Consider the following 16,000-nt stretch of genomic DNA (forward strand, 5'->3'; position numbering starts at 1 on the left):
ATTCAACCTTGACAAGAGGTTGACAGTGGATCTTGCAAATTTCCTGGGCTGTCACCCAGGCTTGTGGAATACTTTTGTAATTCAGCTGGGTATCAATAACATCTGTGTTAATAAATGAGTTTATAAAACTGTCCATCTTTCAAGGGACCAATGTGATATAGCATCAACTTTGTGTGTCATGATGATTCTGTACAAATGCAATGCACAGACTCTGAACAATTGATGCTCTTGAACATATCCCACGCTAACGTATCCCACGCTAACGGATGAAAGAAAGTAAATAAAGCGCGTCAGTGACGTCAGTGTCTTCCCTTCCCGCCTGAAACAGAAACTGAGGTAGAAGAGCTATCTACCTGTTAGCTACATACATTGCGCAATGGATGACCTTTACTTGGATAATATTGATGAATTTGTCAACGACCAGAATAAAATCGTAAGTCACCTAGTTAACTAATATATCTCGATCTATCCACCTACTGTTAGCTTGCTGCTGGGGCCAATACAAGTTAACTACAGTAGCTATCTGACTGTGCTCAGGCTAGCTAGCTAACTTTAGCCATCACTCGCCCAGCTTGAATGGTGCAGTGGCTTTGGACAGCATCATCAGGCCCCACATTTTGAGACTAGCTAACTAGCTACAGTTGGTTGAATTGGGGAAGGTTGGCGCTGCAATCCTAGAAGATAGGAATACACCAGAGCTTGCAAAGCTCTCAGGGTTAAATACATTGTTGTGATGTAAATTACGTCGTTAGGTACTGTAGTTAGTTATGCATCCCTAATCTCTCGTGGACAGACAACGTTAGCTGCGTAAACATCTGACCAAGTACGCAATACTTTAGTTCTGGGTTAACCCGAGTTTAATGCATCCCGGCCACATCTATGTTGACAACAGACTGTTGTGTTCTTGTGTGTGTTCAAACAGGTGACCTACAAATGGCTGAGTCTCACCCTTGGGGTCCATGTCAACCTAGCCAAACAGTGAGTAACGTTATCCAGAACCACCCACATGACTTGCCTTCCAACGTTTTGTTGTGTTTAAACCACCACCTGTAAATGAGTCTATGGGTCCATCACAATGTGTCTATTTCAGAATGCTCTACCATTACTTGGATCAAAAGAGGAAAGAAGGCTCTGCTCGGCTCCATGCTACCTACCTTGTGTCTGGCAAGTTTGTTGAGAATGGTACCACGGTAAGAGAACAAGCCAAAATGCCAATTTTTATGAACAATGCACACAACTGCTCATCATGCCCCTTCAGAATGACATACAGCAGTGAGCCTATTTGGACTTAGGATTCTTGCTTTGTTTTAGTTCCAGTGTTTTACGCAGGGCTTAGGTCTTTTCAATGTTTTTTTGAATGCTTTCTTTTCAGAGTCACAAGGTGTCAGTAGTGCGAGAGGATCAGCTGGAGGGTAAGTTGTAAGGATTTAACGATTCACCGATATGCATCAATACCGTTTCAAATGTTTAAGATATGAGTGCATCGGTCCCCTGGAGTCCAAACCGATCCGAATGAAGTATTCATTGGTCAGAAAATTGATTCAAAGTCTATGAAACATACTATTGATGTGTCCTCTCCTTCTGTAGCCTATCAAACCTTTATGCGTGTAACTGTGTATTGATCTACAAGTGCATTTGGTCATTTTTACATGAACAGGGTAAAGTTGTAATTTCCTGACAAGGACAGCAATCATTTTGCAAGTTCCAAATGATCAAAACCGTTAGCTTTCGAGACTGGGTGAAATCTAAAGCTGTGTTAGAATTTACATGTTTTTGTATTTATCCTTTTATTTTACATGGGATGACCTATTGACACCTAGGTATTTTTTTCTTCAAATGTGCCCTGTATGATACAACATGAATATACACATTATACACCCCCCCCTCAAAAAATACAAATTTTATATATACAGTGGGGAGAACAAGTATTTGATACACTGCCGATTTTGCAGGTTTTCCAACTTACAAAGCATGTAGAGGTCTGTAATTTTTATCATAGGTACACTTCAACTGTGAGAGACGGAATCTAAAACAAAAATCCAGAAAATCACATTGTATGATTTTTAAGTAATTAATTTGCATTTTATTGCATGACATAAGTATTTGATACATCAGAAAAGCAGAACTTAATATTTGGTACAGAAACCTTTGTTTGCAATTACAAAGATCATACGTTTCCTGTAGTTATTGACCAGGTTTGCACACACTGCAGCAGGGATTTTGGCCCACTCCTCCATACAGACCTTCTCCAGATCCTTCAGGTTTCGGGGCTGTCGCTGGGCAATACGGACTTTCAGCTCCCTCCAAAGATTTTCTATTGGGTTCAGGTCTGGAGACTGGCTAGGCCACTCCAGGACCTTGAGATGCTTCTTACGGAGCCACTCCTTAGTTGCCCTGGCTGTGTGTTTCGGGTCGTTGTCATGCTGGAAGATCCAGCCACGACCCATCTTCAATGCTCTTACTGAGGGAAGGAGGTTTTTAGCCAAGATCTCGCGATACATGGCCCCATCCATCCTCCCCTCAATATGGTGCAGTCGTCCTGTCCACTTTGCAGAAAAGCATCCCCAAAGAATGATGTTTCCACCTCCATGCTTCACGGTTGGGAGGGTGTTCTTGGGGTTGTACTCAACCTTCTTCTTCCTCCAAACACGGCGAGTGGAGTTTAGACCAAAAAGCTCTATTTTTGTCTCATCAGACCACATGACCTTCTCCCATTCCTCCTCTGGATCATCCAGATGGTCATTGGCAAACTTCAGACGGGCCTGGAAATGCGCTGGCTTGAGCAGGGGGACCTTGCATGCGCTGCAGGATTTCAATCCATGACGGTGTAGTGTGTTACTAATGGTTTTCTTTGAGACTGTGGTCCCAGCTCTCTTCAGGTCATTGACCAGGTCCTGCCGTGTAGTTATGGGCTGATCCCTCACCTTTCTCATGATCATTGATGCCCCACGAGGTGAGATCTTGCATGGAGCCCCAGACCGAGGGTGGTTGACCGTCATCTTCAACTTCTTCCATTTTCTAATAATTGCGCCAACAGTTGTTGCCTTCTCACCAAGCTGCTTGCCTATTGTCCTGTAGCCCATCCCAGCCTTGTGCAGGTCTACAATTTTATCCCTGATGTCCTTACACAGCTCTCTGGTCTTGGCCATTGTGGAGAGATTGGAGTCTGTTTGATTGAGTGTGTGTACAGGTGTCTTTTATACAGGTAACAAGTTCAAACAGGTGCAGTTAATACAGGTAATGAGTGGAGAACAGGAGGGCTTCTTAAAGAAAAACTAACAGGTCTGTGAGAGCCGGAATTCTTACTGGTTGGTAGGTGATCAAATACTTATGTCATGCAATAAAATGCAAATTAATTACTTAAAAATCATACAATGTGATTTTTTGGATTTTTGTTTTAGATTCCGTCTCTCACAGTTGAAGTGTACCTATGATAAAAATTACAGACCTCTACATGCTTTGTAAGTAGGAAAACCTTCAAAATCGGCAGTGTATCAAATACTTGTTCTCCCCACTGTACATACATACATACACACACACACACACACTAGAGGTCGACCGACTAATCGGAATGGACGATTAATTAGGGCCGATTTCTTGTTTTCATAACAATCGCCAATTATGGCCGATTTATATTGCAATCCACGAGGAGACTGCGTGGTAGGCTGACCACCTGTTACGCGAGTGCAGGCAGCAAGGAGGCATGTTAAGTTGCTAGCTTGCATTAAACTTATCTTTATAAAAAAACAATCAATCTTAACATAGTCACTAGTTAACTACACATGGTTGATGATATTACTAGCTTCTCCTGCGCTGCATATAATCAATGTGGTGCCTGAAATTGTGTCACTTCTCTTGCGTTCAGAGTAAACAGAGTCAGGGTATATGCAGAGTCAGGGTATATGCAGAGTCAGGGTATATGCAGAGTCAGGGTATATGCAGCAGTTTGGGCCGCCTGGCTCGTTGCGAACTGTGAAGACCATTTCTTCCTAACAAAGACCGTAATTAATTTGCCGGAATTTTACATAATTATGACATAACATTGAAGGTTGTGCAATGTAACAGCAATATTTAGATTTAGGGTTGCCACCCGTTCGATAAAATACGGAACGGTTCCGTATTTCACGGAAAGAATAAACTTTTTTTCCCCCGAAATGATAGTTTCCGGATTTGACCATATTAATGACCTAAGGCTCGTATTTCTGTGTGTTTATTATAATTAAGTCTATGATTTTATATTTGATAGAGCAGTCTGACTGAGCGGTGGTAGGCAGCAGCAGGCTCGTAAGCATTTATTCAAACAGCACTTTCCTGCGTTTGCCAGCAGCTCTTCGCAATGCTTGAAGCACAGCGCTGTTTATGACTTTAAGCCTATCAACTCCCGAGATTAGGCTGGCAATACTATAGTGCCTATAAGAACATTCAATAGTCAAAGGTCTATGAAATACAAATGGTATAGAGAGAAATAGTCCTATAATAACTACATCCTAAAACTTCTTAACTGGGAATATTGAAGATTCATGTTAAAAGGAAACACCAGCTTTCATATGTTCTCATGTTCTGAGCAAGGAACTTATACGTTAGCTTTCTTACATGGCACATATTGCACTTTTACTTTCTTCTCCAACTGGTTTTGCATTATTTAAATCAAATTGAACATGTTTCATTATTTATTTGAGACTAAATTGATTTTATTTCTGTATTATATTAAGTTAAAATAAAAGTGTTCATTCAGTATTGTTGTAATTGTCATTATTACACACATAGATAGATATCTATATAAAAATCGACCGATTAATCGGTATCGGCTTTTTTGGGTCCTCCAATAATCGGTATCGGCTTTTTTTTTGGTCCTCCAATAATCGGTATCGGCCTTTTTTTTGGTCCTCCAATAATCGGTATCGGCGTTGAAAAATCATAATCTGTCGACCTCTAATATACACACACACACATACAGTACCAGTCAAAAGTTTGGACACCTACTCATTCAAGGGTTTTTATTTATTTCTACTATTTTCTACATTGTAGAATATTAGTGAAGACATCAACTGCTTCATGAGGTAGTCACCTGGAATGCATTTCAATTAACAGGTGTGCCTTGTTAATTTGTGGAATTTCTGTCCTTAATGCGTTTGAGCCAATCAGTTGTGTTGTGACAGATCGGGCTATCTTCTGTATACCAACCCTATTTGGTAAAAGACCAAGTCCATATTATTTCAAGAACGGCTCAAATAAGCAAAAACTTTAAGTCACAAAGGTCAGTCAATCTGGAAAATTTCAAGAACTTTGAAAGTTTCTTCAAATGCAGTCTCAAAAACCATTAAGCGCTATTATGGAACTGGCTTACATGAGGACTGCCACAGGAAAGGAAGACCCAGTTACCTCTGCTGCAGAGGATAAGTTCATTAGTTACCAGCCTCAGAAATCGGAAATAAACGGCACCCCAGATTGCAGCCCAAATAAATCTGATTTATTTAGAATTCAAGGCACACTTAACCAGCATGGCTACCACAGTATTCTGCAGCGATACACCATCCCATCTGGTTTGCTGTTAGTGGGACTATCATTTGTTTTTCAACAGGACAATGACCCAAAACACACCTCCAGGCTGTGTAAGGGCTATTTGACCAAAGAAGGTGAGTGATGGTGTGCTGCTTCAGATGACCTGGCCACCACAATCACCCAACCGCAAACCAATTGACATGGTTTGGGATGAGTAGGACCCCAGAGTGAAGGAAAAGCAGCCAACAAGTGCTCAGCATATGTGGGAAGCTTGTTGAGAGAATGCCAAGAGTGTGCAAAGCTTTCATCAAGGCAAAGGGTGGCTACTTTGAAGAATCTACAATATATCTTGATATAACTCTTTTTTTTTTTGTTACTACATGATTCCATATGTGTTTTCATCGTTTTGATGTCTTCGCTTTTATTCTATAATGTAGAAAATAGTTTTAAAAAATAAAGAAAAACCCTTGAATGAGTAGGTGTCCAAACGTTTGACTGGTACTGTGTGTGTCTGTATAAACAGTCATGGGAAGCACAGATACAACATCACAAATCAACCAGAACAATAGTTACATTCCTCCCCAAATAAGTCCCCAGTCAAAGCTTTAAATTGCCTGAATGGCACCAGAACATCAACATGAAATCTATTTAGAATTCTGTTCCAGGAATACGGTGCATTAAAACTAGACGTAGACTTACATAGTCGGAGACCCTAGGAACCTCGAGTTAACCAATCGTGTGAATGGGTTAAGCAACTCCCATACATATACTTCAGCAGCATAGTTTGTTAAGCTGGACGTTTATGAAGTAGGGCCTTCTAAACAATGTAGAGATTGGCTGGCCTGCTAAAGACCCGTCAATCTTTTGATACAGGATGCAGTGGTGAGTATCAAAAAAGGGCATCCAAAGGTAGCAGCTGCACTTTGATCAATAATATCACCATAATCAAGAACAGATAAAGATTGACTGAATAATCTGCTTCCTACTGCTTAGAGGCATTATCTGTTTAGGTAGAAAAAGACAACTTTAAATCTTGGCCTCTTAACCAGCTCATCTATATGTTTTTTATTTTTTAAACGTCAACTCCATATCAATCCAAATGAAAGGAGGTTGGTGGCACTTTAATTGGGGAGAACTGGCTCGTGGGTAATGGTTGGCGCGGAATCAGTGGAATGGTATCAAACACATGGTTTCCATGTGTTTGATGCCATTCCATCAGCTCCGTTCCGGCCATTATTATGAGTCGTCCTAAACTGATCCAAATGCCTAAGTATTTATATGCGGGAACAGGTGTGATTGGTGAGCCATCTAATGAGTGAACATGTAGTTCATCTGAAACATTCTTATGAGAGTTTAAAAACATTTTGTTTTGCCCGTATTAAGCACAAGTTAAAATTGTCAAGGGATTCCTGCACAGCTATAAATTCTGACTAGTTTTGACACAGCCAGATCAACAGTCGGGGCAATGGCTTACATACTAGTATCATCTACATATACAGTGCATTCGGAAACTATTCAGACCTCTTGACTTTTTCCACATTTTGTTACATTACAGGCTTATTCAAAAATGTATTAAATACATGTTTTTCCTTATCAATCTACACACACTACCCCATAATGACAAAGCAAAAACAGGTTTAGAATTTTGATAATTTATTAAATACTGAAATATCACATTTACATAACTTTTCAGACCCTTTACTCAGTACTTTGTTGAAGCACCTTTGGCAGCGATTACATCCTCAAGTCTCCTTGGGTATGACGCTATAAGCTTGGCACACCTGTATTTGGGGAGTTTATCCCCTGCTTCTCTGCAGAGCCTCTCGAGCTCTGTCAGGTTGGGTGGGGAGTGTTGCTGCACAGCTATTTTCAGGTCTCTACAGAGATATTTGATCGGGTTCAAGTCTAGGCTCTGGCTGGGCCACTCAAGGACATTCAGAGACTTGTCCCGAAGCCACTCCTTCATTGTTTTGGCTGTGTGCTTAGGGTCGTTATCCTGTTGGAAGGTGAACCTTCACCCAAGTCTGCGGTCCTGAGCGCTCTGGAGCAGGTATTCATCAAGGATCTCTGTTATTTTCTCCGTTCATGCTGCCACCACCATGCTTCACCGTAGGGATGGTGCTAGGTTTCCTCCAGACGTGACGCTTGGCATTCAGGCCAAAGAGTTCAATCTTGGTTTCATCAGACCAGAGAATCTTGTTTCTCATGGTCTGAGAGTCCTTTAGGTGCCTTTTGGCAAACTCCAAGTGGGCTGTCATGTGACTTGTACTGCGGGCGTAGCTTCTGTCTTGCCACTCTTCAATAAAGGTGTGATTGGTGGAGTGCTGCAGAGATGATTGCCCTTCCGGAAGGTTCTCCCATCTCCACAGAGGAACTCTGGAGCTCTATCAGAGTGACCTCCCTGACCAAGGCTCTTCTCCTTCGATTCCTCAGTTTGGCCGGTCGGCCAGCTCTAGGAAGAGTCTTGGTGGTTCCAAACTTCTTCCATTTAAGAATGATGAAGGCCACTGTGTTCTTGGGGAGCTTCAATGCTGCAGAAATGTTTTGGTACCCTTCCCCAGATCTGTGCCTCGAACAATCCTGTCTCGGAGCTTTACGGACAGTTCCTTCGACCTCATGGCTTGGTTTTTGCTCTGACATGCACTGTCAACCTTATATAGACAAGTGTGTGCCTTTCCAAATCATGTCCAATCAATTGAATTTACCACAGGTGTACTCCAATCACGTTGTAGAAACATCTCAAGGATGATCAATGGAAACAGGATGCACCTGACCTCAATTTCGAGTCTCATAGCAAAGGGTCTGAATACTTATGTAAAAAAATATTTCAGATTTTATTTGTAATACATTTTCCAAAATTTCAAACAACTTGTTTTCGTATTGTGTGTAGATTGAGGAAAGTTATTTTAATATATTTTTTACCCCCCTTTTCTCCCCTTTTTCGTGGTATCCAATTGGTTGTTAGTCTTGTCTCATCGCTGCAACTCCCGTACGGACTCGGCAGAGGCGAAGGATGCACGGCTCTCGACCTATCGAAACCCAACCATGCTGCACTGTTTCTTGACACACTGCTCGCTTAACCCAGAAGCAAGCCGCACCAATGTGTCGGAGGAAACACCGTACACCTGACGACCGTGTCAGCGTGAACTGTGCCCGGCCCGCCACAGGAGTCGCTAGAGCGCGATGGGACAAGAACATCCTTGCCGACAGAGCCTGGATTCGAACCCAGAATCTCTAGTGGCACAGCTAGCACTGCCTTAGACCACCGCGACACTCGGGAGGCCTGAGGATTAGTTTTTTAAATCCATTTTAGAATAATGCTGTAACTTAGCAAAATGTGGAAAAAGTAAAGCTGTCTGAATACTTTCCCGAATGCACTGTAGATGAAGTGCAGATTGACCAATGGTGTGTGTACATATAAATAGTGAGGGAAAAACTGTCCCAAAAACGCCCGCTGTGGTACACCTTTATGTACGTCAAGAAATTCAGACTTAACCCCATCAATCACGATGGCCTGAGTTCTGTCACTTAGATAATCATGAAACCATGAACAGCCGTCAGAGCTCATGCCTATCGAGGACAACTTATTCAATAAAATGGACTGATCAACAGTATCAAATCTTTTGACAGGTCCACAAACAAAGCAGCATTTCATTTTTAGTGTAAAGCATGGACAAGATCATGAACAACTAAAGTGGTTGCTGTGATGCTGCTATGCCCAGGCCTAAACCCTGATTGGTTTACATTCTAAATACATTTCTCAGATTAAAAAAAAAAAAAAAAAGAGCAAAGTTGTACATTTTACTAAAGATTCAATAATCTTAGCTAGACAAGGAAGCCTTGAAACGGGGCGATAATGATTTAAGATCACTACTAACCCCGCCCTTATGGAGTGACAGCACAAGCTGATGTCTATGCTTTTTTTTTGTGCTTTTTTTTTCTCTCGTGATAACAATGTTAAATGTGGGATGTTAAGCCAACAATGATGGGCCCCGCACACTAAAGCAGACCGGGATCCAATTGGTCGGCCCCTGTGGATTTCTTGTCTATTTCTAGCAAAGCGTCCAGGACTTCTTTTTCTGTAAATAGCCTAAAAGAAAAGCTTCAACTATAATTTCTCTGATCATTCAGCAGTTTTCCCATATTAGCATCCAGCCCAATATCATTGGGAATTGGCTTCAAGTTTTTTCAAAGAGAGAGAGCCCGCTGAAATAACATGGTGACTGAAGTGCATTAATGATGTGCTATGACAAAGCCAATATAAAGATATTGACATATTACTAGCTCAAACTATTTTTGCTGTTGCTAAAATTACAAGTTAATCAGTGGGGGGGGCAAAAAGCTAAATCAAACCAGATTGTTTGAAACTATCAGTATCGTATCAGTGCCTTCAAAGGTATTCACACTCCTTGTCTTTTTCCACATTTTGTGTTACAGCCTGAATTTAAAATGTATTAAATTGTGATTTTTTTTTGTTGTCTCAGTTCTACACACAATACCCCATAGTGTCAAAGTGGAATTATGTTTTTCGTTATTTTGATAAATTAATGACAAATAAAGCTGAACTGTCTTCAGTCAATAAGTATTCAACCCCTTTTGTTATAGCAGGAGTAAACATGTGCATAATAAGATGCATTGACTCACTCTTTGTGCAATAATAGTCTTTAACATTGAACGACTACCTCATCTCTGTACCCCACACATACAATTAGGTCCCTCAGTCGAGCAGTGAATATCAAACACTGATTCAACCGCAAAGACCAGAGAGGTTGTCCGATGCCTCACAAAGAAGGGCACCTATTGGTAGCTGGGTAGAAGTAAAAATAATAAAAAAAGCAGTGGATGGTGTATCTACAAAGATACAGGTGAAAAGAAAACACTTGGGAATTTCACCATGAGGCCAATGGTGACTTTAAAACGGTTACAGAGTATAATGGCTGTTATAGGAGAACTGAGGATGGATCAACATTGTAGTTACTTCACAATACTAACCTAATTGTCAGACTGAAAACAAGGAAGGCTGTACAGAATAAAAAGTAATACTGCAAAAAAATGTGGCAAAGCAATTCACTTTTATTTCCCTGAATAGAAAGTGTTATGTTTGGGGCAAATACAACACATTACACAGTACCACTCTCCATATTTTCAAGCGTAGTGGTGGCTGCATCATGTTATGGGTATGCTTGTAATCGTTAAGGGCTGGGGAGTTTTTCCAGGATAAAAAATAAACGGAATGGAGCTAAGCACAGGCAAAATCCTTGAGGAAAACCTGGTTCAGTCTGCTTTCCACCAGACACCGGGAGATTAATTCACCTTTCAGCAGGACAATAACCTAAAACAGATGGCCAAATCTACACTGGAGTTGCTTACCAAGAAGTGAATGTTTCTGAGGGAATGTCTAAATGTTTTCACTTTGTCATTATGGGGTATTTTGTGTAGATGTGTGGGGGAAAAATATATTTAATCCATTTTGAATTCGGGCTGTAACACAAAATGTGGAATAAGTCAAGGTAGGAATACATTCTGAAGGCATATCTACAATGGATGTGTATCGAATTGCGCTTGAAAGGAAAGATTCACCTAACTTACTAGGGATCTGTTCACCTGCCTCATTTCCTGACTTGATTTGATATGGTGTTTCCTTCTCATCAAGATGAATATGAAGTGTTCTGATATTGTCACCAAAACATAATCTGTCGTCCTTTGTAGATGCGAAGTCAAAGATGAGCCTGATGGTCAGCGTACACGTGTACAGTGTTCAGAAGGCTGTGCTGAAAGACAGTGGTCCTCTGTACAGTGCTGATTATGACGCTGTGAAAGAGAATCTAAGAAATTGCAGCAGGTACATCGGTCTTTACATTTTAAACTACACTTAAAGTGGAAATAATAGATTGGCGAAATTTTGGTGAAATATTCAAAGGTTTAGTGACCTAGGCTATTTATCAGGACATAATATCTATTTGCAGGTACAGTGCAATTCGTTGTGCTGATGCGGTGCCTAGGTCCTCGGCAGAGGTGCAGCAGGCCTGTGAGACGACACAGGCCCCACCACCAGAGACGGAGCAAATCAAAGCAAACCATTCTAATCTGGCCTCTAAACCCACCCCCAAGCAGCCCAAAGGCATTATGGGAATGTTTGCAACCAAGAATGTCTCCCAGAATCAAGATTCGAGCAAAGAGATTAAATTGGAGCAGAAAGAGGATGCACCTGTGGTATGTGTTTGTGTTTCTTTGGTTAGTGTGTACATGTGCTCAAAATTGCAAGACGTAATGTTAACTTGCGATGTCACATTTGTTTGCTGTTGTAGGTTGAGACCTCCAAAACTAAACCTGCTGCGAAGACAAATCCTGTGAGTAACTTCTTTGCGAAACAAGCAGTCAGTAAGTATTTCAACAATCCCATATCACATACAGTATCACATACAGTGGGGCAAAAAAGTATTTAGTCAGCCACCAATTGTGCAAGTTCTCCCACTTAAAAAGATGAGAGAGGCCTGTAATTTTCATCATAGGTACACTTCAACTATGACAGACAAAATGAGGGGGGAAAAATCCAGAAAATCACATTGTAGGATTTTTAATGAATTTATTTGCAAATTATGGTGGAAAATAAGTATTTGGTCACCTACAAACAAGCAAGATTTCTGGCTCTCACAGACCTGTAACTTCTTCTTTAAGAGGCTCCTCTGTCCTCCACTCGTTACCTGTATTAAGGGCACCTGTTTGAACTTGTTATCAGTATACAAGACACCTGTCCACAAACTCAAACAGTCACACTCCAAACTCCACTATGGCCAAGACCAAAGAGCTGTCAAAGGACACCAGAAACAAAATTGTAGACCTGCACCAGGCTGGGAAGACTGAATCTGCAATAGGTAAGCAGCTTGGTTTGAAGAAATCAACTGTGGGAGCAATTATTAGAAAATGGAAGACATACAAGACCACTGATAATCTCCCTCGATCTGGGGCTCCACGCAAGATCTTACCCCGTGGGGTCAAAATGATCACAAGAACGGTGAGCAAAAATCCCAGAACCACACGGGGGGACCTAGTGAATGACCTGCAGAGAGCTAGGACAAAAGTAACAAAGGCTACTATCAGTAACACACTACGCCGCCAGGGACTCAAATCCTGCAGTGCCAGACGTGTCCCCCTGCTTAAGCCAGTACATGTCCAGGCCCGTCTGAAGTTTGCTAGAGAGCATTTGGATGATCCAGGAGAAGATTGGGAGAATGTCATATGGTCAGATGAAACCAAAATAGAACTTTTTGGTAAAAACTCAACTCGTCGTGTTTGGAGGACAAAGAATGCTGAGTTACATCCAAAGAACACCATACCTACTGTGAAGCATGGGGGTGGAAACATCATGCTTTGGGGCTGTTTTTCTGCAAAGGGACCAGGACGACTGATCCGTGTAAAGGAAAGAATGAATGGGGCCATGTATCGTGAGATTTTGAGTGAAAACCTCCTTCCATCAGCAAGGGCATTGAAGATGAAACGTGGCTGGGTCTTTCAGCATGACAATGATCCCAAACACACCGCCCGGGCAACGAAGGAGTGGCTTCGTAAGAAGCATTTCAAGGTCCTGGAGTGGCCTAGCCAGTCTCCAGATCTCAACCCCATAGAAAATCTTTGGAGGGAGTTGAAAGTCCGTGTTGCCCAGCAACAGCCCCAAAACATCACTGCTCTAGAGGAGATCTGCATGGAGGAATGGGCCAAAATACCAGCAACAGTGTGTGAAAACCTTGTGAAGACTTACAGAAAATGTTTGACCTCTGTCATTGCCAACAAAGGGTATATAACAAAGTATTGAGATAAACTTTTGTTATTGACCAAATACTTATTTTCCACCATAATTTGCAAATAAATTCATAAAAAATCCTACAATGTGATTTTCTGGATTTGTTTTCTCATTCTGTCTGTCATAGTTGAAGTGTACCTATGATGAAAATTACAGGCCTCTCTCATCTTTTTAAGTGGGAGAACTTGCACAATTGGTGGCTGACTAAATACTTTTTTGCCCCACTGTATATGGTGGATGTCTTTCTATAGTTTCACATGTAAATACTACTATTGTCCTTTAAATCTCTTAAGATAAATCCTGTATATCCACCACAGAAAAACCTGACAAATCCATCAAGGAAGAGGTAGAAATAGCCCAGACATCCTCCTCAGTGGATGAGAAGCCCTCAAGTCCACCTCCTAAAGCAGAGACTCCTGTCAAGGAGGAACTAGCAAAGGATGCTGTGGTTGAGAAAGATATTAGAAGGTGTGTATCACTAAACCTGCTAGGAGTCCTTCTATGAATATACAACTTTTGTCCTAACAAAAGTAAAATGTGTACTTTAGCGATTTATAAAAGGTAGTATTTTTCGGGACACTATGGTTGTGTAGTATCTCAGAACAAAAACCTTTTTTTATCTTGTCTTTGTGGTCAACATTGACATTTTGAACGGAGTATGCTTTAACAGGATATTTTCCTCTCGATAGTAAGACCAAGCGTCTTGAACATTCGGATAGTGAAGAGGAGAAGAACGATAGTCAGAGGAAGAAGAGACGGAGGATAAAGAAGCCCGAGCCAGACAGTAGTGACGATGAGGGTAAGCCCAGCTGTAAAGGGAGGGGAAGCGTATTGCTCGGGCTCCCCTTGACATTCACACTGGACTTCATTATTCAATTGTTTCATGATTGAAAACAGAACTATTCTATTTTAACAGTTATTCCAGACTCTCCTCCACAGTTGCAAGAAAAGAGGGACCCATCACCAAGTCCTGAGATTCAAGTAAAGAAAGAACCAGTTGCTGTTTCACATTCAGATGTAAGCTTTCACATTTTACTGCTATTTTATTTGGGTACTAAACTGTTGACGTTGCAGGATATATAATTATCGTGTTTAATTTAGTTTTAATCACCAATTTGTGACCGACTACCTGTCGGTCCATGCAGGAGCTTTCAGCTTGTAAACGAAGGAAGAGAAGACGTGTCTTGAAATCGCGCACATTCGTGGATGACGAAGGATGCATGGGTAATTTATTGAGTTGGGAGATTTGTTTCTATTCAACTTTTACATGAAAACATTTTGCTTAGGCCCAACTCCTCTGACATAAACATGAAGGTTATTTACAGTACCAGTCAGAAGTTTGGACACACCTACTCGTTCCAGGGTTTTTCTTTATTTTTACCATTTTCTACATCTATTTACCAAATAGGGCTATCTTCCGTTATACCCCCCCCCCCTACCTTGTCACAACACAACTGATTGGCTCAAACGCATTAAGAAGGAAAGAAATTCCACAAATGAACTTTTAACAAGGCACACCTGTTAATTGAAATGCATTCCAGGTGACTACCTCATGAAGCTGGTTGAGAGAATGCCAAGAGTGCGCAAAGCTGTCATCAAGGCAAAGGGTGGCTACTTCGAAGAATCTCAAATATAAAATATATTTTGATTTGTTTTAACACTTTTTTTGGTTAATACATGATTCCATATGTGTTATTTCATAGTTTTGATGTCTTCACTATTGTTCTACAATGTAGAAAATATTGAAACCCTTGAATGAGTAGGTGTGTCCAAACTTTTGACTGGTACTGTATATTCCCCAAAGTTACTAAATCCCTTCCTTATATGCAAAATAAAAAATATATTCTATAGGCTGTCTGATCTGAAAATCATTTAAATATTGTCTACCTTCCAGTGACTGAGAAAGGCTATGAGAGTGAATCCTACTCAGAGACTGAGGATGACTTTAAGACCAGTAAACCAACTCCGAAGAATCCAAAACCATCAACTGGCAAAAAAGAGGAGAAGAAAAGTAAGAAAGCTGCTGCGGCCTGTAATAAATCTACTAAGCAGGCTTCTATTATGGGATTCTTCCAGAAGAAATGACATACTCATGTTGTTGCGCTGAACACTGATAAGGAGCTTGAGGCCCAAGTGAAGAGAATCTAGACTGACACGTTTTCAAATGCTCAAGAGGATGGTCGGATGTTCCATCATTTGGCAACATTTGGTGGAATGCTGTACTACTCTTTTTTCCCCCTCTTTTTTTTATCACACTTTTCAATCAATTTCCACTTTACTGTATATGATTGAATAAATATATCCACTTGCATTGTGAAGTACCATCAGAGCTAATTTATCATTGCAGCATTTATATTTGTTTTTTTACGTTTAGTTACAATTCTGCAAGTATTGAAGGGTTCATGTCTATGATGCTATTTTTGCTGGTAGAATATGTTCTTCAATGTTTGAACGTGTATATTCATTTAAATCTATTTTCATATCTTGTGTTCTGTGCAATATGTTAAAGCCAAGTTGAACCGTGTTCAATATTCACAACATATGAACAATCACGGAACTGGTTGGTGTAGAAAATACAGGTGTGGCATTTCAGCTGTATTCTGTCTTAGCTTTGAGTAATAGGTTTGCTTCCTGTGGTTTTGACACGTCACTCAGGCTCTCGGATTGTGATTGATAGGAAATGGTCAGCCGCTGGCA

General features: G+C 40.9%; 1 protein-coding gene across 2 annotated transcripts; it reads left to right on the forward strand.

Annotated features, from left to right (window-relative positions):
• The first annotated feature begins 221 nt into the window (after positions 1 to 221).
• Positions 222 to 15,785, forward strand: LOC139537043 (DNA polymerase delta subunit 3-like). 2 transcript variants are annotated; one of them, XM_071337871.1, is made up of 12 exons: positions 222 to 433; positions 923 to 978; positions 1,091 to 1,190; positions 1,373 to 1,412; positions 11,212 to 11,344; positions 11,469 to 11,715; positions 11,811 to 11,883; positions 13,621 to 13,771; positions 13,993 to 14,102; positions 14,229 to 14,320; positions 14,449 to 14,527; positions 15,198 to 15,785. In XM_071337871.1, exons 1-12 carry the CDS (start codon positions 377 to 379, stop codon positions 15,386 to 15,388), a joined length of 1,329 nt encoding a protein of 442 aa, XP_071193972.1. In that variant the 5' UTR covers positions 222 to 376; the 3' UTR covers positions 15,389 to 15,785. The 2 variants fall into 2 exon arrangements, with proteins under 2 accessions (XP_071193972.1, XP_071193970.1); XM_071337869.1 differs by having other exon boundaries at positions 283 to 433; positions 14,220 to 14,320.
• The last annotated feature ends 215 nt before the right edge of the window (positions 15,786 to 16,000 follow it).

The sequence above is a fragment of the Salvelinus alpinus genome, chromosome 13 (genome assembly GCF_045679555.1).
Source record: "Salvelinus alpinus chromosome 13, SLU_Salpinus.1, whole genome shotgun sequence".
In the NCBI taxonomy this organism is placed as follows: domain Eukaryota; kingdom Metazoa; phylum Chordata; class Actinopteri; order Salmoniformes; family Salmonidae; genus Salvelinus; species Salvelinus alpinus.